This window comes from Exophiala bonariae (genome assembly GCF_035927105.1).
Source record: "Exophiala bonariae strain CCFEE 5792 chromosome Unknown scaffold_30, whole genome shotgun sequence".
NCBI lineage: Eukaryota > Fungi > Ascomycota > Eurotiomycetes > Chaetothyriales > Herpotrichiellaceae > Exophiala > Exophiala bonariae.
This window is the reverse complement of record NW_027042505.1, coordinates 179091-203648: the sequence shown is the minus strand read 5'-3', so window position 1 is coordinate 203648 and position 24558 is coordinate 179091. Positions and strand designations below refer to the sequence as shown.

General features: G+C 50.3%; 9 protein-coding genes across 9 annotated transcripts; 5 read left to right on the top strand and 4 right to left on the bottom strand.

Moving 5' to 3' along the window:
* Positions 1–427: 427 nt before the first annotated feature.
* Positions 428–2008, bottom strand: LTR84_008239 (uncharacterized protein; the record flags this gene model as incomplete). The annotated part of the gene is made up of 1 exon (XM_064851786.1): positions 428–2008. The coding sequence occupies one exon, from the start codon at positions 2006–2008 to the stop codon at positions 428–430; it is 1581 nt and encodes a 526-aa protein (XP_064702027.1).
* A 237-nt stretch (positions 2009–2245) lies between these two features.
* Positions 2246–3246, top strand: LTR84_008238 (uncharacterized protein; the record flags this gene model as incomplete). Its single annotated transcript, XM_064851785.1, has 4 exons — positions 2246–2391; positions 2448–2546; positions 2598–2920; positions 2975–3246. The coding sequence occupies 4 exons, from the start codon at positions 2246–2248 to the stop codon at positions 3244–3246; spliced, it is 840 nt and encodes a 279-aa protein (XP_064702026.1).
* Positions 3247–3803: 557 nt separating this feature from the next.
* LTR84_008237 (uncharacterized protein) lies at positions 3804–7268 on the top strand (the record flags this gene model as incomplete). The annotated part of the gene is made up of 1 exon (XM_064851784.1): positions 3804–7268. The coding sequence occupies one exon, from the start codon at positions 3804–3806 to the stop codon at positions 7266–7268; it is 3465 nt and encodes a 1154-aa protein (XP_064702025.1).
* Positions 7269–8511: 1243 nt separating this feature from the next.
* On the bottom strand, positions 8512–10237 carry LTR84_008236 (uncharacterized protein; the record flags this gene model as incomplete). Its single annotated transcript, XM_064851783.1, has 3 exons — positions 8512–9564; positions 9621–10094; positions 10148–10237. The coding sequence occupies 3 exons, from the start codon at positions 10235–10237 to the stop codon at positions 8512–8514; spliced, it is 1617 nt and encodes a 538-aa protein (XP_064702024.1).
* A 462-nt stretch (positions 10238–10699) lies between these two features.
* Positions 10700–14200, top strand: LTR84_008235 (uncharacterized protein; the record flags this gene model as incomplete). Its single annotated transcript, XM_064851782.1, has 1 exon — positions 10700–14200. The coding sequence occupies one exon, from the start codon at positions 10700–10702 to the stop codon at positions 14198–14200; it is 3501 nt and encodes a 1166-aa protein (XP_064702023.1).
* A 687-nt stretch (positions 14201–14887) lies between these two features.
* Positions 14888–15850, top strand: LTR84_008234 (uncharacterized protein; the record flags this gene model as incomplete). The annotated part of the gene is made up of 1 exon (XM_064851781.1): positions 14888–15850. One exon carries the CDS (start codon positions 14888–14890, stop codon positions 15848–15850), a length of 963 nt encoding a protein of 320 aa, XP_064702022.1.
* An 18-nt stretch (positions 15851–15868) lies between these two features.
* On the top strand, positions 15869–16837 carry LTR84_008233 (uncharacterized protein; the record flags this gene model as incomplete). Its single annotated transcript, XM_064851780.1, has 1 exon — positions 15869–16837. One exon carries the CDS (start codon positions 15869–15871, stop codon positions 16835–16837), a length of 969 nt encoding a protein of 322 aa, XP_064702021.1.
* Positions 16838–16976: 139 nt separating this feature from the next.
* On the bottom strand, positions 16977–18110 carry LTR84_008232 (uncharacterized protein; the record flags this gene model as incomplete). The annotated part of the gene is made up of 1 exon (XM_064851779.1): positions 16977–18110. The coding sequence occupies one exon, from the start codon at positions 18108–18110 to the stop codon at positions 16977–16979; it is 1134 nt and encodes a 377-aa protein (XP_064702020.1).
* A 1190-nt stretch (positions 18111–19300) lies between these two features.
* On the bottom strand, positions 19301–20551 carry LTR84_008231 (uncharacterized protein; the record flags this gene model as incomplete). The annotated part of the gene is made up of 1 exon (XM_064851778.1): positions 19301–20551. One exon carries the CDS (start codon positions 20549–20551, stop codon positions 19301–19303), a length of 1251 nt encoding a protein of 416 aa, XP_064702019.1.
* Between the last annotated feature and the right edge of the window lie 4007 nt (positions 20552–24558).

Genomic DNA, 24558 nt, shown 5'->3' with positions numbered 1-24558 from the left:
CGCGTCGGCCAGCTAACTACGCGTAAGAAGTAGTTGTTATTAGGGATGGACGTGAATCGGAGTCCACAAAGCCCTCAAGCGGAGCGACGCCTAGGCACAACTTTCCCCACTGATTCACCTGCATAGCCACCCCGGGGCCTGGAAGTCGGTTGTCTTGAAAACTCGCCTGCTCCATCAAATCCAAGCTCCCTTTAGGAGATGACTTTCATCATGAAGAAAATTTGCACAACAGATGGCATTTCTATTTCTGTGTCTCGTAGTCCTTGAACAAGTGGTGTAACTTGCAGAGAGGAAGCCCGGCCAGTTGAGACAAGGTGAGGCATTTCAGACATGTCAAGAATCTATATGCAAGGCACATGGAGGCTTCAGCTGAAGGAGTCTCTAAATACCTCCAATTCAGGGATTTGTATACACCTATTCCAAGGGATCATGCTTTCTTTGCTCGACCCTCGAGAACGCTCATCACATCATTGACATTATCCTTATCACCCTTGCGTTTCTTCCCTCCTCGCTTCCTGGCCGTCTTCTTTCCCTCGCCCTCCTCCCCATCCCAGATTTCCCCGTCTTCATCATCGTCATCTCCAAACCGACTTTCGCCAAACCCAAGATCCATGTCTGCAGCATCGACACGATCTTGTTCCTTCAGTCGTGCCAAAAACTGTTTGTGTTTGGCTTCTCGGTCTAGGTCTGAATCGCCTACTCCTCCATCCTTTTCGTCCTTGCCCGATTCCTCATCTCGGCGTAACATAGCCGCTCGTTTGAGGGCGGCCTGTAGAGTGGCATCTTTCGTAATGGGATTCGACCGATCCTGAACCTCATCGCTGTTCTTTGGCCCTCCAAAGTAGTTCCTTGGCTTCTGATCCTGAATTGCTTGTTGAGGCTTTGCTTGGCTATCAGGCTTGGTTGGGCCGCGCATTTCGCCGCCAGACTCTTCTTCCTCACTGTTGAGTCCTGCCAATGGGTCATAAGCGGCGACGCCTCCAAAAATGTCATCGTCCTCGTCCTCTTCGGCAGCCTGCTTTTCTAATAGGGCCTTTTGTTTCTCCAGGAACTCTGCTGGCACTTCCATGCCGAGTGGCTCACTTTGCTTGGGGGCAGCATCTTCTTCCTTGTCGAGCCACCGAGTCTTTCTTTTCGTTGATCCATCCTTGTTTGTGATGAGGAGAACCTCTCTTCGGCGTCCGTTGACCGTCTCCACGAACTTCTTTTTGTTCGTTTTGCTATCTGATCCAACCTTCTTAAATTTCCCCCCAAGTGATGGCTCTGCAACCTGACTCGACGCCACATTGCCTGCACGGCTCTCTTTCAATTGCCGAAGGATTTCGTCTCTCGTAGTGACCTGTGGTGCAATTCCCTCCTCGGATTGTTCATCTATTGATTCTTTGCGCGATGCTGCAGAGTTTGCCGTCACATCTATCTCCAGTGCGCGGTCGAGTTCGTCATCGAGATCGCCCTTGTTATCCTCGACGTCCTCTTCTTTTTCTGGCTGAGGAACCGCATTCACGTCCTCGCCACGACGAACCCTCTCCAATAACCTCCAGTCGAGCCCCTTGACCAGATGTGTAGTACCCAAACTTCCACCGATACCGATCTCGCGTTTGAGACTCTCGAACGTAGCTTCGTCGATCTGTTGTAACTTGTACATCTCCTCCAGAGCCTTGAGCCTTTTCTCCTTGTCATCTTGCGTCTCCTCTTTGTCTGCTCCGACTCTCCGTGCATTTGTCCTATCGGAGTATCCGGCAGCAAGTTTGGTACCTTTTGGAGCTGCGCTCGATTTGAATTTCTTTGTCGGAGGCTGGCCGTCTGATTTACTTTCGTGCTCGGCCACCTGCCTCGCAAAATCACGAGTGGAGTTGTACCCTACAACTGATCTGGGGGTCATGGGCACGGAGGATCGCATTCGTGAGCCCAAGGTGGGCTTTTTAAAGCCTGAGGCTGAGGTGTCATTTTTGGTACCCGGCGCTTTGCTGTCGTTATGCAGAAAGGCACGGAACTGTGAATTGTCCATTGTTGATTCGTTCTAAGGTTTAACGCAGGCAGGTTCAAGTGTAAGGGACCGAACGTGGCTAAAAGTTGCAGGAACGTTTTATCTCAACTGCGGGGAAAGCGAGCCAGGCTTCAGGCTTCTCCAACTCCTGGACTAAATTGTCGCTGTCATCTGGAGCCTTTTTCATTTCACTTTTACAGCCGTACCGAATTAAGGTCATTAAATTCTTCGAGTCAACGTTATTATTGTTTTGTAAATATGGCGAGAAAGCGCAAGAGTCAGATATTTGAGCGTGAGGAAGAGCAACAACCACCACCCAAAAAGGCCCGGCCTACAGAGACATCTCTCCCCGAAGGTGTGCATCATTACGAGGCTTTAGAAGAAGTCCCGTGGGATCTCCAAAAGTACAGTTCGATTCAGGTTTTGAGGACGAACAAAGTTGAAATTAACCCGTGATTAGATACTGGCAACAAGGCTATTCCATATTTTCGAAATATGATGATGGTATCTGGATGACCGATGACGCTTGGTATGGTGTTACCCACGAATCTGTGGCCAAGTATGTTTTGGAGGGGATTTCTCTCTATCGCTAAAGAGCTGATTTGATAAGCAAAATCGCCCAACATGTGGCCGAGACAGTTTCAAACTCCAAGTCAATCATCATAGATGCATTCTGTGGTGTTGGCGGTAATACCATCGCATTTGCCCTGTCTGGGAAATGGAAGCGTGTCTATGCCATCGAGAAAGACGCTGCCACTTTGGCATGTGCGAAACACAATGCTGAAATCTATGGTGTATCCGACAGAATCACCTGGTTTCATGGAGATTGTTTTGAGATTCTGGGTGTAGTCCAGAAGGAAAAGGTGACCGTGGACGCTCTCAAGGCCATTGTGGGACAATTCGGGGTGATATTTGCGAGTCCGCCGTGGGGAGGTAGATTGATAATTTTCCATGGTTATCGGACTTCAAGGCTGACGATTTATACAGGTCCTGGATACCGAGACGCCGAGGTATTCAATCTCGAATCGATGGAGCCTTATAGCTTCAGCCATCTCTACAAGTCTTTCAAGGCAGTCACTTCGGACATCATATTATATCTCCCGCGAACCAGTGATCTACGGCAGATAGCCAAGATCGTTGAGGGTAGCAAGGACGCAGGATCGAAGACGGAGGTGGTACATTATTGTACGAATGGCACCAGCAGGGCTCTATGTGTGTATATTGGGAACTGGTCCCGGTTGACTTTATCAGATGTGTGAGTCCGAAAGAGGGGTTGTCTGTGTTTGAGAATGGTAATTAGTAGCGCGAAATGATACCCCAGCAAGAAAAAGTCTTAATTCCTAGCTTGAGCATCCGTTGTCACTTGTGATTCTGAGAAGAGACTCTTCACCATGATTGAGTTGCCTTGACACGCCTTTACCGGTCACAGCCTTGTCAGCCTTGTCACTCGCGTGCTCAAAACGCGTCGAGTCATGGATCTTGTGCCAAGCATCAGCACGAGTCATGAGGAGACCGTGTTTGGAGAATCTCCAAACTTGAATGCGAATGTCATCAGTTCCTCCTCACATGCTACTGCCTGCGATACGTCTTCACTCGATAAACTACTGTTGAAGTCCCCCTCGCCTCGTTGCTGGCGTCGTTTCTCATTCTGCGAACGACCACTCCGACATGTCACCTGCCATGAGTCTTACCTGATTGTCCAAGTCGCCGTGCGCACTTCGGCATCACCACTCACCACTCAAGACTCAGGTTTACTGGAACTCACCCTCAATTTCATCCTGGACATTCGCTTCCACTTCCACAAAAATCGATCACCATGTCCTCAGATCCGTACCAACAGGCTAATGGCCTCGAAGACCTTTTTGATGACGTTGACGACATGCTGGATTCCGCTGTGGCCACTCCTTTCGAGCAGAGTTTCAACGTGCCCGATGATGGTGACAATGAGTTGAGCATGTTGATGAATGAGGGTGGTGGTGACGAAGCTTTTGATCTCAACGAACTGAATGCGAGAGAGCTAGATGTTGGCGAAAAGGCGGACAACGCCATCGATTACGAAGACATTGGCGATGACGATTCTCTTCCCGACGAAGAGTTCAACCAAGAAACCGCCCCTCAGGTGCATTCCGACCTGCTGCCAGGCATCGAAGATAGCGCTCTTGATGGCTTGGATGGCTTGGACGACGACGATCTCTTCGGACCCTCAAGCCCAATTCTCACTTCTCACGAGCCTCAGCCTGTCGTCGCGCCGTCGAAACCTGTTGACAAGGCGCTCCCAGACGCAGATCAAGACTCGGATCTTGCCTCGGATCATGCAGAAGATGACAATCAAGATATTTCCATGTTACAATCGGACGTTGACGACATTGAAGATGCACAGTATCGGATTCAGCTGGCACTCTTTGCACAATCCGGCAGTGGGTACGCTCCAACCACCGAGCAGGAAAACATCGAGGAGTGGCTCAAGCTCGAATTTCCAAGTTTCAAGCGTGATGAGAACCCTTACTTCAACAAACTCTTTCCTCCAAGACTGCAAAATTGGTCGGCTAAAACCCCGGTGAAGCCTCCCAAACCGATTCGCCCTGCTAAGGTCAATCTCGAGATCGAACAGGACCAAAAGACAGCTTTCAATTCCTCCCTTCCAGTCACGGCAGCCGTTTCTTCATCAGATGTCGTCAAGACCAAGGAACCTGTGGTCCATGAGGTACAAGAGTCTTCGGACGAATCCGACGATGATGAGCCTCTGCCAAATGGAATGTCTATGCGCGATCTTGAGTTCATCTGTACCAATTTCGACACCCTTTCCCAGCTTGCCCTCTCCGACGAGGAGATTGTGGAAGAGCCTCGAATTGTTGATAGCGACGACGAGATGTTTGGGTTCGATGATTTCGGCGATATCGAGCGCCCGCACAAAAAGCGTCGTCTTGGTTTGGATCCACATGCCATCGTCTCTATCCATGAGATCGATGTTCGGTCTTTCGATGATCCTGAAAGATATACTGCCAAACTGGCCGCAAAGGTCGTGCTCGATCTCAACGACCCCCAACTGCTTGTGGAGGAGGTTGATGCGGAGGCTCTCAAAGCCAAAGCTCGTCCTGGAGAGAAAGTACCCGCTGTCAAGACGCTTAAAGATCGTCTACGACACCGGTTCAAAACTTCGAACGACGCCGAATATGACCTCCTCAAACAGAACCACCAATCCAAGGTGCGGAATCAATTGTCCAGCATAAATATAGAACATTCTGTGCCCGCAAAACGCCTCCAATACCCATATTACCAAGTTCGACTGTCCATACAAGACTTGCGCAATTACCATCGGAGGCGGATGCATTTCAAGCACAATATCTCTTTCAGTCCAGTCAACAAGATCAAAAGAAAACATCAGAAAGGCAAGACCGTGGAGCAATTGTATGCAACAACAAAGCATCTCTCCATGGGAGACAACTCTTCTACACTCCTGCTTGAGTACTCAGAGGAACACCCTTTGATGCTCTCACAGCCGGGGATGAGTAGTAAGGTCATTAACTACTACAGAAAGCGTGCTGCAGATGATTCCTTTCGTCCCAACAAGCACGACATCGGTGAAGCAACTGTACTGCTACCTGAGGACAAGTCACCCTTCCATGTTTTTGGACATATAGAGCCTGGCGAGACCATCAGTGCCCTTTACAATTCCATGTATCGGGCCCCGATCTTCAAACAGGACCCCGCGTCACATGATTTCATGGTTCTGCGAGAGTCTACAGGCCAAGATGGACAGAGACATTACCTGCGCAATCTAGACAATGTTTGTGTTGTTGGTCAAGAGCTTCCTTCAACCACGATTCCCGGCACTCATTCTCGCATGGTCACCACTGCCTCGAAAAACCGACTGAAGGCTATTTCTTACCGAATGGCTCGCCGCAAGAAAACTCAAAGAATTCGGGTGGAAGAAGTCACCAAGCATTTCCCGGACACAACCGATATGCAGAATCGACAGAAGATGAAGGAATTCATGGTCTTCAGCAAGGAACACAAAGAATGGGAAATGAAACCAGGCGAGACCATACCGGATGAGAAGACCATTCAAACCATGATTCGGCCTGAAGATATTTGTCTACTCGAGTCAATGCAGGTCGGAGCTCAATACCTGCAAGATGCTGGCTATGCTGATAACGATGATGATGATGACAAGGATAAAGATAATGACAACGATAGTATTGAACAGCAGCTCGCACCATGGCGAACGACCAAGAATTTCATGCAAGCCACTCAAGGCAAAGCTATGCTGAAATTGTTTGGGGAAGGTGATCCCTCTGGACGTGGAGAAGCATTCTCCTTTATCAAAACAAGCATGAAGGGTGGATTCCGACCCATCGGAGGTTCTGCGCAAGATGCAATCACTCTGAAGAAAGAACTCGGTGGCCACAGCTACAACGTGGCTCGCCAGCAAAGGTCTTATGAAGAGTCGATTCGTGGTATATGGGACAAACAGAAAGCCAGTCTTGGCTCGAAGATAGAACCTTCAGACCTCGATATGGACGGTGATGTTGATAATCAAGAAGACAGATACAATGAACGGTCAAGTATGCGTGCGAACTCAGTCTCTGGAACCCATACCCCCGCCCCCGGTCGGCGCAGAGATGATGAGACCGGAACATCTTTCAGCAAACGCAGTCTTGCGAGCCAAGGGCAAAGCACCAAGTGTTTGCAAATATTTCGCACTGTGGTCCGTGATGGCAAGGAGGTTGATGAAATTCAATATGAGAATGATCCTGCCGTTATCAAACAGTATATGAGGATCAAAGAAATGGAAGAAGCGCAGGCCACCAGGTTTGTGTCCAGAACAGCCCGCCACGAGTTAAGCTTACATGTGTCTAGTCTCCAAGACATCCAACCCACCGGCAATGCTGACCACGATGCTCGGAACAAGAAACGGCAAGAATATCCCTTTTCCACAAACGCCCACGTTTCTTTTCTTGTACTAACGATGTTTAGACTCGAGGAAGCTCTCGCCAAACTCGAAAAGAATGCTGCTCGTCGAAAGCAACGAACGAAAGGAAAGGGCGCGGCAGATGCGACCTCACCCGGAGGCACTGCAATGTCGCCAGATGCCGATGGTGGTGCCCCAGGAGGAAAGAACACCCAGCCAACGCAACGCAAGTGCGCGAACTGTGGACAAGTCGGTCACATCAAGACCAACAAAAAGTCAGTCATGTGCAACAATTGCAACCTTCCCTTTGATCGCAAGTTGGGACTGCTGGGCCTAGCACCAATATTTGAAGAAGTTGAGGCTTTCTAAGCGTCAACTCTCTGTACTAGCAGGCCCAAGCTCTGTCCTTCTCGCTTGTCCACTCTCCCCTTCGAACATCATGATGTGTTTCTGTCTACGCAAATGAATGGCTCTTCCCATGCGAGATCAAGCATCAATATCTCGAGTTGAGGAATGGAAACCCCAGGATTTGCGCCAGCTCTTGCAATGAAACCCCAGGCCACATGACCAAGTTCACGTCGTGGGAGTTGTTTTCCTTTACTCGCTATTGCTCAGCGTTTGCCCCCAACTTTTTCCTTTCAACTCTCAGATGGAACTACATGCTGACAATTATCGTGCCTCTTCAAAGATTATGTCCCCTCCTCAATGGTACCATCAAGCAGGAAGACGGATACAACAATGCTGCTTTTATGGGAGCCCCACCAACGATGTCTTAGAGGGGCCCCTTCGGTAACCTGCAGGCGACGAATCGATGTTGTTAGGTTTCTTGGGATGCAGATTTCGATAAGTGGGACTTTGCTATGTGCTGGCTTAAGGGCCGATCGCTAGGGAGACAACAGACAAGAAGCTGGGACATTCGGTTATCCGTGTATCTTTACCTCGAGTTTGGGAGAAATTATTGCCTAGTCGGTTAGTCTTGCAAGTATCAAAGAGTACATACACAAAGTGGTAGATGCATCAATTCAGCTTCTCAGCTTTCAGATGACCCGCACAGTTCGAATCAATGCATAGGGTCCATGACCGTCTTGTACCTTGTGACCATCATTGACGTTGATGCGACAGCATCGCGCCCGTCGATATTACACCTTGAGAAACTTGAATTCGATCGAGCCAACGCCGCACATGGGATGATCGCAGAAAGATAGCCACGGCACGACGCACGGGCTTTTTAAAGGAAGGGGAAAGAATCAGAAACGGGAAAGGAAGGAAGAGGGAGAGGCAGAAACTGATCTTCTTTTTTATCCCATTCTACATGACGACGGGGGGGTGTTCCCTTGCCTATCCACGGGGACACCACCGTTTTTTTGTGTGAAAGCCCATTGCGATAAGTAATTAGTACTCTAAACCGGCAGTGCGGTATGCCTGCTCGAAACGCCATTTTTGGTCGGTCCCTGGATGCTCTGGTCTGATTTAGACAGAGCAGCCATGGGCGGAATTTCACAATAGACTCGTACATATATGCCATTTGTGACATGGTTGTGGGAGAGGTGGATCTGCCTTCAGCAGCTTATCAACATCTTCTCCCATCAACATGATCTCCTCAGAAACACACTCATTTGATACCCAGACACTTGATGTCGAAGATCAGCTTACTGTTCTTGGGGATGCCGGGCAGAGCTTTCGATCCGTAGGCGAGGTGGGCAGGGATGGTGAGGCGTCGTTCACCGCCGACCTGGATGCCGGCGACGCCGATGTCCCAGCCCTTGATGACCTCGCCGGCGCCGAGCTTGAAGCCGAACGGTTTGCCGGACTTGTTGCTGTCAAACACTTTTCCGGACTCGAGCTTGCCGATGTACCGCATCTCGACGCGCGAGCCTTTCTTCGCCGCAGGCCCGCTGCCGAGCTTGCGGTCGTCGACGCTCACGCCTTGGACTTCTTTGGTACCGAGGGATGTGGAGCTGGAGTTGCCTGTGGGTTTGTCTTTGGCCTTCTCCTTTTCGGGTTTGGAGGCTGGTGTAGGTGTGCTGCCTGAGGGGGTTGGGCCTTGTTCGAGGTTCTTGGCGAATTGGACCTTCTTCTCCGAGCCGTTAGCTGAGGAAGCGGGTTCTTTCTTGACGGGAGCGGCTGCGGCTTCGCCGTCGTTGTTCTTGAGTTTCTTGAGTTTCTTCTTCTCGGCTTTGGACAGTTTCTTGCTCTCACCGTTGGTGGTGGCCGGTGCAGCAGCGTCGTCGGACTTCTTGAGTGATTTGGCCATGATGGCATCGAGGTCGTCCTCGTCTCCCTCTTCGTCGGCGCTCTCTTCAGCAGGTCGCTTGTTCTTGCCCTTGCCTTTGGCGGCCTTGACGAGCTTGGGCGCGGCCTCCTCGTCGCTTTCGACTTCGGTGATGCGGGGGTCGGCAAGGTCATCGAGATCGTCGGATTCTTCGGCGAGTGCATCTAGAATGTCATGGTCTAGTTCGTCGTCCTCGTCTTCCTCGTAGGGAGAGAGGTCATAATCCTCCTCCTCTTCGTCATCTGAGTAGTCATCCTCGTCGTAGTTTGGGCCGGCGCCGTCATCTTGAGGGATGACATAGTTGCCAGTGAGGTGGACTGTGTGGGTACCAGAGACCTTGAAAAAGACCTTTTCACCTTCAGCGACGACAAAGTCAAGAGGTTGCTGGTAATGCTGGGCAGGGAATGTTAGTCTGACACAAAGTAGAGATGCAGGGGCAGTTCAAATACCTGTGCTGGATCAAGAGTGCAGACAACAACCTCATCCATTTCAATTGCTTCCTCATCAGAGGCTTCGTCGTCGTCAGAGAGTTCCTCACCGTCAACGGCTTTGCCCTTGCCCTTGGAGCTCTTCAATAATTTCTCCAATGTCGCAATGGCCTCGGCATCGTCTTTATCATCATCCTCGTCGTCGTCTGCCATATCCTCGTCGTCCTGTTCATCCTGAGCAAGGGCTTCGAGGAGAGCTTGCTTCTTTGACTTTCTCGTGCTTGGACCACCATTGACTTCTTCGTCATCTTCTGAATCTTCTGAGTCGTCCTCAGAATCGTCACTGAAGTCGTCATCTTCCGAGTCGTCATCTGAGTCGAACAAGTGATCAGGGATGCGGATGACTTTGAGAGTGGATCGAGCAGGTTGCTTGTCGTCGGCGCTCTCCAATTCAGGCTCGGCAGAAGGGTCAATAGCGGCCATGGTCAAGCGGAACTGCGTGAGAAGGTAAGTAAGCGACGGGAAGATTGAGGTCAGGCTTCACACACCATCGCAGCAAATTCTGGCACTGCTGGAACCATAATGTCACCCGGAGGAACCTTCATGGCGTAGAACGCCACAGGTTGGATGCCGGACATTGTGATGGAAGTATGGGATTTCAAGTTCCTCTCGTAGGTGAAAAGGGTACTTTGCAACAGAGAAGATGCAATTGTAGTGCTGAATATGGAAGACCAAGAGTGATCTACCCAGTCAAGAAGGTTGGAATGAACTTTTTTCTGAGATCGAGGCTGCAAAGTTGCTGGCACGGCGACGCAACTCTTAGCGGGCTCGAAATCTTGGCAGAATCGAATTTTATTTCTCACGCCTCCAAGTCGCCTTATCGATAAGGATATGTCTTGGTCCCTCGTCCGTCATTGCTCCTCATTGCTCCTCCCGCTGATGCCTGACGCGTGCCGTAAGTTTGTGCACGTGCGCGTGTCACCTTTCAAGTTTCGCGTTTGCCTCCCATCATGCCTTACTCTCTTAATCAGATTCACCTCATCTGATGGCTGACTCCCAGGCATATTTTGTGATGCTATGACCAGAGCTATTAGCCCAACATGGGCTCCAGGCTAGAAAACAATTCAACTGCTGTCCGAAAGCGCATCGAAAGCCATGCTTTTGAAGACGAGCGAGGTGAGGAGTACGAGGGATCCAAATTCGGTGGTTTCTCCGACTACATGCGAAGGAAGAAGATCAAATTACAGAACCTTGATGCTGATATAAGATCCAATTCCACCGACAAGCCCAAAATCTTTCGCGGCGTGGTAGCCCATGTCAACGGCTACACCCAACCGTCACTCAGTGACCTTCACTCTCTCATAGTCAGTCATGGCGGCGGCTTTCTCCAGTACTTGGACGGCAAGACGGCTGTCACTCATGTAATTGCAAGCCATCTCACTCCTAAGAAGACTGTTGAATTTGCAAGATACCGTATTGTGAAGCCCGCATGGGTTGTGGACAGTGTCAAGGCCGGCAAGCTCTTACCGTGGCACTCGTATCGCGTCGTTGATGAAGGCGTCACCCAAAAAGTCCTTGGGTTCGACAATGGTAAGGTGGTCAGCCAGGCTAGCACTCAGCGTCTCGGATACCGCGACCAAACCGATACAAGTTGGTATACCTCTCAGATGCTGCGGCAGACGGCGCAGCAAGAGCCAAAATCGGAACTCGACTCAACAGACACGATTCGGGATAACTCCGTGCCGTCACCTGTTGTAGGCTCAGCCTCGCCCGAGAAGACCCTGGATGTTCTGGATCAGGATGGGGCTTTTCTGCATGAATCGGTCATCGACAACCCCAAGTTTGATGCACAAGGCAGGAGTACGGACTCGAAATTGCAGACTAGCATAAAGAATTTCGCGCCTGGTCAGATTCAACCGGAGGAAAAGCGAACGCTCACTGCCGAAGAACATAATGCTATTCTTCTCTCGAACCCCCATATGGCAAAGTCTAGCACCGCAAACCCTGATTTCATCAATCAATACTACCGCGAATCCAGGTTGCATCACCTTTCTGCTTGGAAGGCAGATCTCAAGGCGCAGCTGCAAGCACGTGCCCAAGAAAAGAGCTTGCAAAAGACCAAACAGAAACGAGCACCAGGTTCTCGACGATATATCATGCATGTCGATTTTGACAGCTTCTTTGCTGCTGTTTCTTTGCGAAAACACCCCCAACTCCGTGACAAACCGGTCGTGATTGCACACGGCAGCGGGCCTGGATCTGAGATCGCGAGTTGCAATTATCCGGCTCGAAAATACGGCGTCAAAAATGGTATGTGGATGAAGACTGCACTACAGCTCTGTCCTGAACTCAAAGCACTACCTTACGATTACGCTGAATATGAAGAAGCCAGCCGACACTTTTATGATGCAATCTTGGCGGTCGAGGGAATTGTTCAGAGCATCAGCATTGATGAAGCTCTGATTGATGTTAGTGATCAATGCATTGCAGCTGGTGGTTCAGATGGCAAGGCCATTTCAGAAGGCTCCATCTATCGGGAGCAAGAGGCAGCTCAGGCGCTGGCACAATCCTTGAGATCCTTGGTCAAGGAGAAGACGGGTTGTGACGTGTCCGTTGGCATTGGAGGCAACATATTGCTCGCGAAAGTTGCTCTTCGAAAAGCTAAACCGGCAGGGCAGCACCTTATCAGACCTGAAGACGTCTTGAGTTTCTTGGGTGAGCTCGTGGTGACGGATTTGCCTGGTGTTGCCTGGAGCATTGGCAACAAGCTAGAAGAAATTGGCATCAAGTATGTCAAGGACATCAGAGCTTGCTCAAAAGAACGACTGGTGAATACACTTGGCCCAAAGACAGGCGAAAAGATTTGGGACTACTCAAGGGGTATCGACAAACAAGAAGTCGGTGATCAAGTCGTTCGCAAATCTGTTTCTGCCGAGATCAATTGGGGTATTCGATTCGTCAATCAGCAACAGGCTGACGATTTTGTCCACAACCTCTGCGAGGAGTTATCAAAAAGGCTTCTGGAGCAACTGGTCAAGGGGAAACAACTGACAATGAAGATCATGAGGAAAGCCGCAGACGCTGGGATGGATCCTCCCAAAAATCTTGGGCACGGGAAGTGCGATACGTATGCCAAAAGTGTCGTTTTAGGTGTTGCTACAAATGATGGAACAACGATCGGGAAAGAAGCGGTTTCCATTCTCCGGAGCTACGGATTTCCTCCGGGTGAACTCCGTGGACTAGGGGTACAGATGCAGAAGCTTGAACCCCTCAAAGCATCGGGCTCGAAGAGCGCAGCATTGGATAGCAGTCAGCGTCGGTTGCAATTTAAGAAGCCAACAGCACCTGTGTCACCTACGCATGCAGCGTCCACGCGAGCGTTGACGCCTCCGCCTGTTGCAAAGAGATTGTCAAAAATGGGTTCGGTGGATCAGATTGAAGATATCCCGACCCCGGAAAAGCCAACAACGCATAGCACGATTCCAAGTGCGCTGGACACAAAATTGACTTCGAATATATCTGAATCTGAACCAACGCCTTTGAACATAAGCGGTACTCAATTCATCCTTCCCTCCCAGATCGACCCTGCTGTCCTGGCCGAACTTCCGGCAGATATCCGTAACAAGCTTGCGCCGAGACAGAAATCAATCTTGGACAGTCTGTCTCGCGCTCGTAGCCCAGGAGGCAGTGATAGATCACGCTCAGCTTCGCCATGTCCCACAGAAGTCGAGCCAGCACTGCCAAATCAGAGCCAGCTAGACCCAGAGGCTCTCGCAGCGCTTCCGGAAGATATGAGGGAGGAGATTCTTGCTCAGTATAGGACCTCTGAAAATGGAATAGGAGTAATGCATAGTGAGCGTGGTCTGGGCTCTCCGCATCGTCGGAGAACCCTAGGCTTTACCAAACGGGCGCAAACCACACCAACGAAGAAGACAAAACTATCAATGGTGATGACTAAAGGGCGCACGAGACGTACGATCCAAGGGTCTTCATCGACACTAACACAATCCAACTTCATCAATGCCGCCAAAAAGTCTGGGGGTCATGAAATCCAACCGGAGTATGCCTCTGAAGACATCTCGGAATCTTTCCTGAATGAACTACCTCCAGATATTCGAGCTGAGGTTCTAGCTGAGCAAAAGAGAAACAGAATGAAGTCTCGTTCGGGATTAAATGTGGAGAACAACCGAAAGAAGCAGAAAAATATCGCAACAGAAAGTATCCTTTCACGTGGGCAACAGAAATTAAAGCTCTGCAAGCCACCAGAGAGGCCTACATTCACTTCACAGAAGCTCAGTTCTCTGCCTGAGCTGAGAGACGCAACCTCGGCATGGGTGCGCGAATTCTCCGTTGACGGGGAGGGCCCTGATGTTGATGATCTTGCTGCTTTGTCAGAATACCTAGTGAAAGTCGTCTCGATCGAGCGAGATATGGCCAAGGCAGTCGGCGTTGTGAATTGGCTAGCAATGGTTGTCGACTACGAAAAATTCAAGAGCCCGGAGGTCCGACGACTCTGGGAAAGTGCCATACTGCGTCTGAAACAGGACATGCAAAAAGCAATTGCCAGTAGAGGTTTGCCTCCCGTCCATTTTGAAAATTGAGCCCTGCCTACTTCGGCAGGCACATTCGCATGGAATGAATTATTTCAGTAAGAACATCATTGGGAGTCACGTTCTTCGAGTTGACATTTTCAATTTCCTCGACCCTCGTTCCTTCCTAGTTCTGTGCCAACTTCCCCGAAGGCAGGCATTCACCATTCTGAGTACTCGATAGGCAGGCTCGATGGCGAGTTTGATTTTAACAAACAATCCATCAACTTAACCGCCGGACCCTTCAACGGAACCATATCGTACAGAACTCTCATTTCTCATCACTGACCCACAATTCGTAGAGCATTGCTCAGTCTCTCATACCCACATTCATACCTCATATCGAGTTCAACCAATATCATCACAGCTCCACTTCGCTCCTTCATCATGTCGACTACCAATACTCTTGAATCCACCAGTACAAATCGTTCAACGGCGAGTATCAGAAGTCAAATCAAGAGAAGGGTTTCGACAATCAAATCAATCTTGAGACGGGGCAACTCCTGGAGGTTGTCAAACACCACTATGAGCAGTGACATCAGTATCCAAGCCTCCTCCGAGCCCGTTTCAGGTTCTCCTCGGAAAATACGCTTACACCGGGTGCGCTCATGGAGGCTAAACGATGCCACAGTCGTTGTCAGGCGTCAACAGACCCTAGGCGGCCGTCATCTCCTGACACCTATAACACAGAGCGATACAATGGCATCGTGTTCCATTAAGACTGTTGAGACTGTAGCTACCGCCCGGGCCTTCCTTGAGAGCCATTACAATTCCATATTCAATCAGCTCCCAGTCATCATCCAGAGACGGGGTGCGAGAGGCGTGACGCCGAATGGATTCGAATTTGTGAGGGTACTAGGAAAGGGGAGTTTTGGTGTCGTCCGTCTCGTCAAGACCAAGACTCCGCAGACTCCACTTGAAGGGAGCTTGCCAGTCCTGTCCAACTCTCCACCTCAGGCATACGCAATGAAAGTCATTCACAAGTCTACCATGATCCGCAGCAGCCAGCAATGTCACCTGCTCGCTGAGCGGGATCTACTAGTTGCAGCAGAAGGCTCTGAATGGATTATACCTCTGATAGCAGCATTTCAAGACCCTCAACATCTGTACCTTGTCATGGACTTCTGCATCGGTGGCGATTTCCTTGGCCTGCTCATCCGCAAGAATACGCTGCCGGAACACGAAACCAAATTTTACATGGCAGAAATGATTCTCTGCCTAGAGGAGGTCCACAGAATGGGTTGGATTCATCGAGATGTGAAGCCAGATAACTTTCTCATTTCCGCCAGTGGCCATCTCAAGATCTCCGATTTCGGTCTAGCTTTTGACGGCGAATGGTCGCATGATCAGAAACAGTATCATGAAACTCGCCAAATGTTGATGGACCAACTAGGACTTTCTCTTGATGGGGATGATCAAGATCAACAGGAAAAAAGCGTAGCAGAATCGAGATCTTGCGCAGAGCGTGGCTACGGTTTCTCTGATCGAAACATCAACCACACCCGTCCACCTGCTATAGGAGTACCTCGGAAAGGGGAACCCATCATTGACTGGCGAAATCGATGCCAGCGTCGACGTCTTGCTCGCTCAGTGGTAGGTACGTCGCAGTACATGGCGCCCGAAGTCGTGCGTGGCGAGATGTATGATGGACGTTGCGACTAGTGGAGCATTGGCATCATCATGTACGAGTGCGTTTATGGCTTTACCCCCTTCGCCTGCGACGATCGCCAGGAGACGAAAATGAACATCAAAAATCACAAAAAGACACTGCGATTTCCCAAATGCCCGGGTTCAGGACCAAGCCCGCTGGCATTGGACCTCATGATGCAGATCCTTGTGGAGAAGGAAAGGCGTTTGTGCAGCATACGATATCAGGCGAACGACTATGTGAGGAAATTCAACGGTGATAAACTTCTGCAATGTCGTCTGAATAAAGCGCATCCGGACTATCCCGGCACATTTGTCTTATCAAACGACGCAGACGATATCAAGAGCCACCCATTCTTCATGGGAGTGGACTTCAAGCGCATGCACGCCTACACAGCCCCACATGTGCCGCGCGTTAAGCATTCCCTTGACACCACGTGGTTTGACTTTGAGGGACCCGTGTCTGACCTTGAGCCTGATTCAAGTTCCGATGAGGAGGATGCTCACAAAGTCCGAGGTCTGCACAAGCAGGAAACTCAGAATATCACATCATCCTGCCTCATGGACTTAGATTCGACACAAGCTCGAGAGGCTGTTCTCCCAAGTAATGTGCCATGCCATTGGCCACCATCCCAAAATTCGCTTGTACCCACAGTTGTGGATTCAACTCTCCAATTTGATGGACAACTTGAGAGAATGATGCCGGTGGCTCCCAAGGAGAAAAAGGAGAAAAAGCGACCTAGAGACATCATCCTTAGAGATCCAACTACTTCAAAGCAAGCCATGAGGATTCGCAAAGCAACTGCTTTCCTTGGGTATGAGTACCGAAACCCCGTCGACATCAATCAAGTTGTGAAGGACGCAGTCAATAATTATGAGGTTGGAAAGGGGATAGAAAGACAAAATGGTGACTCCACATGTCCCATTCGAGTCAGCGCGAGCACGAGCACACCACACAAATTAATTGGCCATGCCCATCCAAACATCCAGATCCGCTCGTGACTTCTAGGATGGCAATCAGAACTGGGCCTCACTATCGTTAGATTTATGATTTCTGTGGCTTTCAGTTATCGGTATTCTGTAGTTTGAATGGCAAAATTCTATCATTCGATCTACTCTGTCTCTCCTCTCGCCTATATGTCTAAGATAGCTTTGAAGCTTTCTTCACTCGCTCAAACTCCTTGCTAAAAGGCTGATCGATATATCCCGTCTCGGATTTGGGTGCGTAGAATGTGCTTCGATCGTAGGGATTGAAGCTGATGCCATGTTTGAGGCGGAACACGATGTCAGGTGTTGCGAGGAAAGGTCTCCCAAACGCAATGACCACGTCTTTACCCGAGAAGTCCTCATTCACCGCTCTGGCGGCGGAAGCTGCCTTGAAATTCCCTGCGATGACCACGGGGCTAGTATTGTCCCAGGCATCGACCACGAAATCGACCTTCTCAGCCGGCTCGGGCTGGTCCCTGTCGTCGGGCACGGTCTGTACCACGTGGATATAAGCGAGGTTCAGCGGTTTCAGGGCCTTGACCAGATGCGTGAACTGCGGGATGGGATCGTCCATCTTCATGCCCTGGAAGTCACTGAAAGGACTCAATCGGATGCCGACGCGATCTGCGCCGACAGCATCGACGATTGCGCTGGCGACTTCAATGGCGAACCGTGATCGCTTCTCGATACTCCCGCCGTAGCCGTCGGTTCGCTGGTTGACTTTGTCCTGGATAAACTGGTCCACGAGATAACCGTTGGCGCCGTGGATCTCCACGCCGTCAAACCCGGCGGCAATGGCGTTGCGCGCCGCCTGTGCGTAGTCCTCTGTGAATCCTTTAATCTCGTCGAGCGTCATCTCCCTAGGAACTGCGGCTTTAGGAGACATGGGCACCGCGCTCGATGAGGTGAGGTCGAACCCGTCGGCTTTCAGCTTATCCACGCCCGCGGTGCGTCCGAGCGCCCATAGCTGCAGGAAGATGAAGCTGCCCTGGGCGTGCACTGAGTCTGTGACGGTCCGCCACGCCGCGATCTGCTCGTCGTTGTAGATCCCTGGCACGTTTGCGTAGCCTCCTGCGCGCGGCGAGATGAATGTTCCTTCCGTGATCAAGAGCGTTCCTGGCTCGGATGCTCGCTGTGTGTAGTATGTCGACACCATGGGCAGGAGTGGCACGTGGCTGTCGCTGGCTCGAAACCGCGTCATCGGTGCCAGTGCGACGCGGTTGTGCAGCGTTTGTCGTCCCAGCTTGAGGGGCTGGAAGAGCTTCGATTGGACCTCCTCGTTCGCCATTTTGGCTGTTGAGATGACTGTTTGTTGGGGGAATTGCTGGGTTTTGGTGGGGAACAAAATGGCAAATCGGGCGTTGCGGTTGTCACTTTTTCAATTCTATCTTGTTTAATATCAAAGATAAGAATGGCCGACGTTGGTCAAGGGGCAATAGGTTGTTTTGTATATCACCCAGAAGTTGCTGACGGTGGTGTATATTAATCATTCATCTGATAGTGTAATGGCGCTCGGAGACATATCGCGACAGTTACGTGCTCAAGCACCACGAGGTGGATTTCTACTCCCTTCAAACCGATGTCCCATTATTCAGCACATCGGAAAGCAATCTGCGTTATTAGTCATGATTGGTTGGTTGTTCAATTGTTTGTGGGACGGAATCCCGTCCTCGGCTCTCGGAATGACCCATTTCTGAAACGCCATTTTGTCAGATTTAGGACACGCACAAGTTTGTCAAAAACAGGATTCACAGGGGGCCCTGCAAGCTCCAAGGCTGAACATGATGTGATACTTCGGAGCAATAAATCCTTCTGGGTTGCCTGAAGTATTGTCAAGAGTCTCTGTCGATTTGGTAACTATCCGGGCTGCGTGCAAGCCTTAAGATCGACGGCTTGCGGGCAGAAAATCAGCTGCAGATGGTAGGTGGGATGCTGATCTCATGCAAGGCTGTGGCGCGGATCCGGGGTGTTCATACGGGTGCATACCGGTGTTCGAACTTGATTGATCGTCCAGCAGACTCCCGATTTTGGGGAACCTTGTTCTTTCTTCATGCCCTGAAACGTCTTCTTCATGCATGTGGCTGGAAGACTCGTCTGCAAACATGGTGCAACCGAGCATTGCAACTTTACTCAAAGACAGGAATCGTTTATTGTCAGTCCGAAGACTGGCACCATCGACTTAAATGTCGCCCAAGATCTTGGCTGAGTGACTGGGGCAAGTAAAGGCGCTTATCATGACAGCTTTACAACTCTTCTCCGAATCCCTCTCTCAATGGAAGGGTCAACACTGTTCAGCCACAGAAGCTTCAGATACCAACGTTTGGGGCCTGTCAGGTGTGGTGCATGAGACGTAGCACATGCATGAACGCTACTTGTTCTACCAGTATTGCGCACCTGATCTGCAGTGGATGCTCCGGATCCAACGCATGGGAGCATGAACACCGACGTTCTCTATCTAAGCTCCTAGGGTAGTCAACTTCAATTCGTCAATCTTCGATCCAACCTCCGCACTTGGCTTTCAGTGCTTGTCTTTGTCAAATCGACGCCAGTAGTACTCATGAAGTACCGGAACAACTTTGCTGGATCCTTTCGCACCCTGGTCTTGGTTGGCGAATCAATGATCGAATCCAGAGTCACATCATCTTCCACCAGCATGGAAACACACCACCACACGACTATCTTGCATGGCAGTCCACAAGGTGGCGCGTTGAACTTCCTTCGCATCTCACAATAGTCTGTCCAGGCGTGAAAATGCATCCGACCAATTTCCCTATCACCATAACAATACTCACCAAGCGCCAAGAAGAGGAATGCCACCACGTCAAAATCAGTCGAGTCACATCGACTAGTCAAGGCCGAGATTCTTGACCTTGTCTGTGCGAGTATTACATTTTGTCGAGCTGCAAGGTAGTGGTTTTCCGAGTCGAACGTGTCATCTTCGCCTGGGTGCACATGCTTGTGATGATGATAGGCACTTCCCAATAGCACTATTGTTTCAAAACACCATTGGCTTGAAGAGGCGAACGGGAAAATGAAGTTATACACTGGATCGAACTTTTCCTCGATCTCTGGAAATCTATCCAAGCCGAGAAAAGAGCCAGCATTCACGGCGAAGTAGCGGACTAGGTTGCGATCTGAGGGCAGGAGATGGATCGGAATTCTTTCCACCGAGTTCTCCAGCCCAGCCAGCAATTTGCTTGCACGCATGGTCCGAGCCTTGATCACTTCTGAAGATGCTGTTTCCAGGGAGCCCCACTCCGGTGGTGGCGTAGTCACATTGTGCGACCCCTCCAACGACAGAAGTCCGAATTCAGACTCGATTCTCGAACCATCTTGTCGACTTTTCGAATCGGCGAGCAGCTGACCGTCCAGGGCATTGGTACGCCTTTCATGCAGTATATTCCTGCCATTATCTGGTCTGGTAGGAAGATCTGTTCTAGTGGACCCGAGACGAGTGCTGACAACCCCGGCAATTCCCTTACCTGTGCCGAAGAGCGATTCTGTGGCCGGCACGCGCTCGTGGTAGTCTAGGCTTTGTGACTTGCCTGTATACGGTCCATCGTCTAACTCTGATGCTTTAAGTTTGCCCGGGTCCGGGGACCTTGTCGAAAGGTCAGGGTTGTTCACAAAACCAGGCGCTGGGGATAAATGAGAAGTCGAATTCCTTGGATGTCCCAGTGATTCGTTGGATTGAGTTCGACGTATTGTTGATTTGTCTTCAGTAGGCATGTCCAAATTCTCCCCTTTCGGACGCATCCATCGCAACGGCGAGATTCGATTTCGCTGCATCCATTCAGACTTCGCTTCTCTTTTTGACCGTACTCTATTTTTCATCAGGTGGGCTCTCGCAGTTTGGGTGACCCCGCGTCTATTGATGTCATAGTCTACGAACGTAAACGTTTGGTCATCTTGTTTCGAGTTTGAGGTCGACATTGTGTTCGCGACCACGAGGGTATATTCTGGTCACTGATATCCAGCCATCCTTCCTCACAGGGCGTTCTTATTCTTTGTGTATATAGATTACAAATTGCACTGGCACAAGTAATAGTCCATAGGTACTCGGCTACTCGCTCGACGAGGATCCCAATACCTTGTCTCGCCCAGGGGTTCGAGGAACTGGGAGTTGTTCCTTTTGTGCACCACTTGTTCCTGAGAATCCACGCTCTTACGGACCACTCGACCTAAGGCGTACCGAACCCACCAGGATTGGAGCCCTCACCAATCGGCATGCGTTGTGGCTGGTCGGGAATATGCTATACCCTTTTTTGAGAAGCTATGGTTGCGTTTGATTGGCGAAGGAATCGAGTTGATCCATTTCATCGTGGCTTCGACGCTCGCGAAAAGCGCTTTGGTACATTCATGTGCTCGCACAAAGGTTTTTTGGGTGGTACGTTGTGAACTGGCTATGAGTTTCCGACGGATGTTGGCGAGACACGAGCCAAACCCGTCTAAACCAATATGAGGACGAATGAACGGTCAGTTTGCCCGGGCGCGCGAGAATCAAAGTTAGTTTCTCCAGCAAGCTACTTGTCGCGTTGACTCCCAGACTGGGCAAATATTGGCATGGGCTAGAGTATCCGTTTCGGCCCTATGATTTTCCAAATTTCAACGGCCCTTCTTGGTCAGCAGCATGAAAGCTAGGATACCTGAGTCATGCTTCAAGTTTATTGGATCGCAAGACTTGGGTAAATGTGGCTGAGATACGAGGAAGGCCACGATCTTAATTTGGTGATTCTGACCCTTTCTGGCAGTCACTCCCCTGCCAGCCAAGATCCGGGGTTTACGTTAGCCAGCTGGCAGACAGGGGATCTTTCCACAAATCCCAGCAATCAAGTCCTCAATAAACTCCCGGTCATCACGCCATGTGTTCACCTCAACTCAAAGCTATCCATGGTTCTGTCTCTATTCGCTGATAACTGGTCTGAAACCGAACGCCTTTTGTCGATCCTTGGCTTGCATCAACTGTGTAGGTCGCTTCTGTACTTTTTCGTCCGTCTGTTGCGGATCCGGATCACGAAGAATAGGCGACCTCTCTGTAAGCCTTTTAGCGTGTCAGTAAGCCAGTGACTACGCCCAGTACCTATGTTGAGCGCATACGAGGCTGCCCTTGCGCAACACAACCCCCGTGTCCATTTTCTGAGAATTTGGGGGTTGATGGATTCAAACTCTCACCCCCTGCTGCCGTCCGTTACCCGTTGCATGGTGCAGCATGACCAGGGTCTTGGGAAACCGGGGTCCTTTTTGACGCGCCTGAATTCACGAGGTCTTGCTCGGCAGAACCCTGGCACTTCCCCAACGGGGCCATTCCTATACTTTTTAGGGATGTACATTTATACGTCAACGCCCCCTCTCGACCTCGCCAGGTGTTGCGACATTTTGCAAGTTTGATGAGTCCTACGTTGAGAAGGATGTTGTTGCGCAACAAAAGACAGCTGACTTTGTAAGTGATCATCTTAGTCACTTTACAACAAAGTTAGTGGTGGAACAAGGTCAGCAGCTTCAAGGATCTTCTATTATGACTAGCGGCAAGGTCAAATGGGAATGGAGTACGAATTGTAGTTGGGGATTTCCTGCATTGGTCATTCCGACACGAACTTGGATTTCTAGCGACTGGAAAGTTTGAGGCCAACTTCATTATTCGCCGCATCCAACGAGACCGAGCTGTGACAGTCCGCATGGTTCGCATGCACTCTGCTAGTTCGGCAGGTAGAACATTCGCGTGCAGTACTTACAACCGAGAAGAGCAGTGTTTATCATCCCCATTAGCGTTCAAGGATCGATCCGCGCATACTGTTACGCACCGATCGTCTCAGCCGCACAAGGCGAGACTTCCTCAGAAGCGGCAGAAATGTCATGGGTAGCATGGGTCAAGAGAGGGAGTGAAGAACGATATTGGCTACCCGGCTGACCAGTTTCGCTGCTGGTCCGAGTTCAAGCTCGTGGGGGCCCAAGTTTGAGACCGCTACCAAAGACAAGAGATCTGGTAACCGGAGGCTAGTCTGAAAATCGTCAAAGGACGATTGTCTTTCACTGGCCAACCTTTTCCAGAGCACACAAGATTTTCTGATCTCCAGTCAAATTTACGATATGATTTCTAAACGCACGTCTGATGGAACCCTTCGAGTCAAGTTGCACTGACTCGAGTCAGTCAACCTCCACGCGGCGAACGTGGAGTTCCTCTGCACACGAGGTTTATAAAACAGTTCCAATTGAGTCGTTGCAAAGGATGACGAGATGGGCTAAAAGACCGGCGTACTTGAAAGAGGGTCGGATCCAAGCTCAGATCATCCTTGTGATGAAGAGGTTACGGGGCCCCCTCCGTTGAGTCACGTCTCAAAAGTTCCTTGGAAGTCCTCAGTGGGGGTGGATCTATCGTATCCCACATTACTGGTTATCTGGCGCATGAAACTGGAGTAGTTGACTACTGCATACGGATCATATGGTATTACCCAAATCAACAAACGCTTCTGGGCACTGCCGTCCCAAGGTGTAGCGGGCGCAGTCCGAAACCGACATTCTGCCCGACCCGGAAGCTCAGGCCTAGCCCTTTGGTCTAGGCGACGGCCTGCGCATCCATATATTTGACCCATAACTTGTCCAGCTACCTGACGAACTCTCGGAATCCTGTCCAGCACGACACTGGCAAGCATGTTTCTATCATCGACACCATATTCCTGCGATATGCCCTCCAAAGCATGCATCATGCGACCAGACTGACCTCTGCGAAAGTTGTTTTGACACTATGAATGTACAATCGCCGTCACGAACTAAGCTTAGCGGCAGAAGTTACACCTTGCGAATGGTATATGGATCAGTCTGCTATCTTACAAAGCAGGAGCAGGGAAGCTTCTAGCTATCGGTCCCCATTATCTGTGGCTTTAGCCAACAATGAGCGGGAATGGTGGTTTGATCAGAGCACCCTCCTCCCGCTCTCAAAGAAAAAGTCGACACCAAACTACCATCTTCCGCGGCAGCCAATCGGCGCCATTCCACGGGCTTCTCAAGCAAGAATAGAGGATGAATGACATCTTCGCGGTATATCGAGAGGACAGCATGTCGCCTCTCCCGAAATCTAGTGTGGCAATCTAGTGACGTACTTGGAAGGTTCACTGCTTGAGCTCACACGCACAAACCCATTCCTGGGCCGTGGAAAAGTCATGTGAACGGAATAGTCGTGCTGGAAATTCAAACCGCGCGGGAACTCCGTTATCCCCACTAACTGCCCCTTTGAGGTCCAGCCTTACTCAGACCGCCCCCCAGGGCATCATAGAATTTTGGGTTCTGCAGGTCCACTCCTGTTTGTGATAACATCGTTATGTTTAGCGAGGTTTATCATGGAATACAGGCCATGTCTTTTAAGGCCGTTCGGAATCGACGTGCAACAGAAACTTCAAATGCTGCAGACCCCCAGACTTTATCGAATATGGATGTAAGAACTGTACGGACAGAAAGCCACTGTTTGGGCCATACTTGGACTTATGTTGTTGCGGCTGTTTGGTCTGAGTATGCCCTTGTCCTAGTTTTGACGAGGACCAACAATCGGTGAACGGAGCAGTATGAGGTCGAACTGTAAACACCCCCAGTTACATAGTATTTAAGTTCCATCGAAATACAAATTAAAAACATTGCTCAGCTGAGAATGACCATCTTAGTAACGGTGGACAACTGCCGCATCTGCATTACATACCTGAGCACCAGGTTCTATCTTGCCTTGAGAAAGTGCCGTTCTGAGGGGG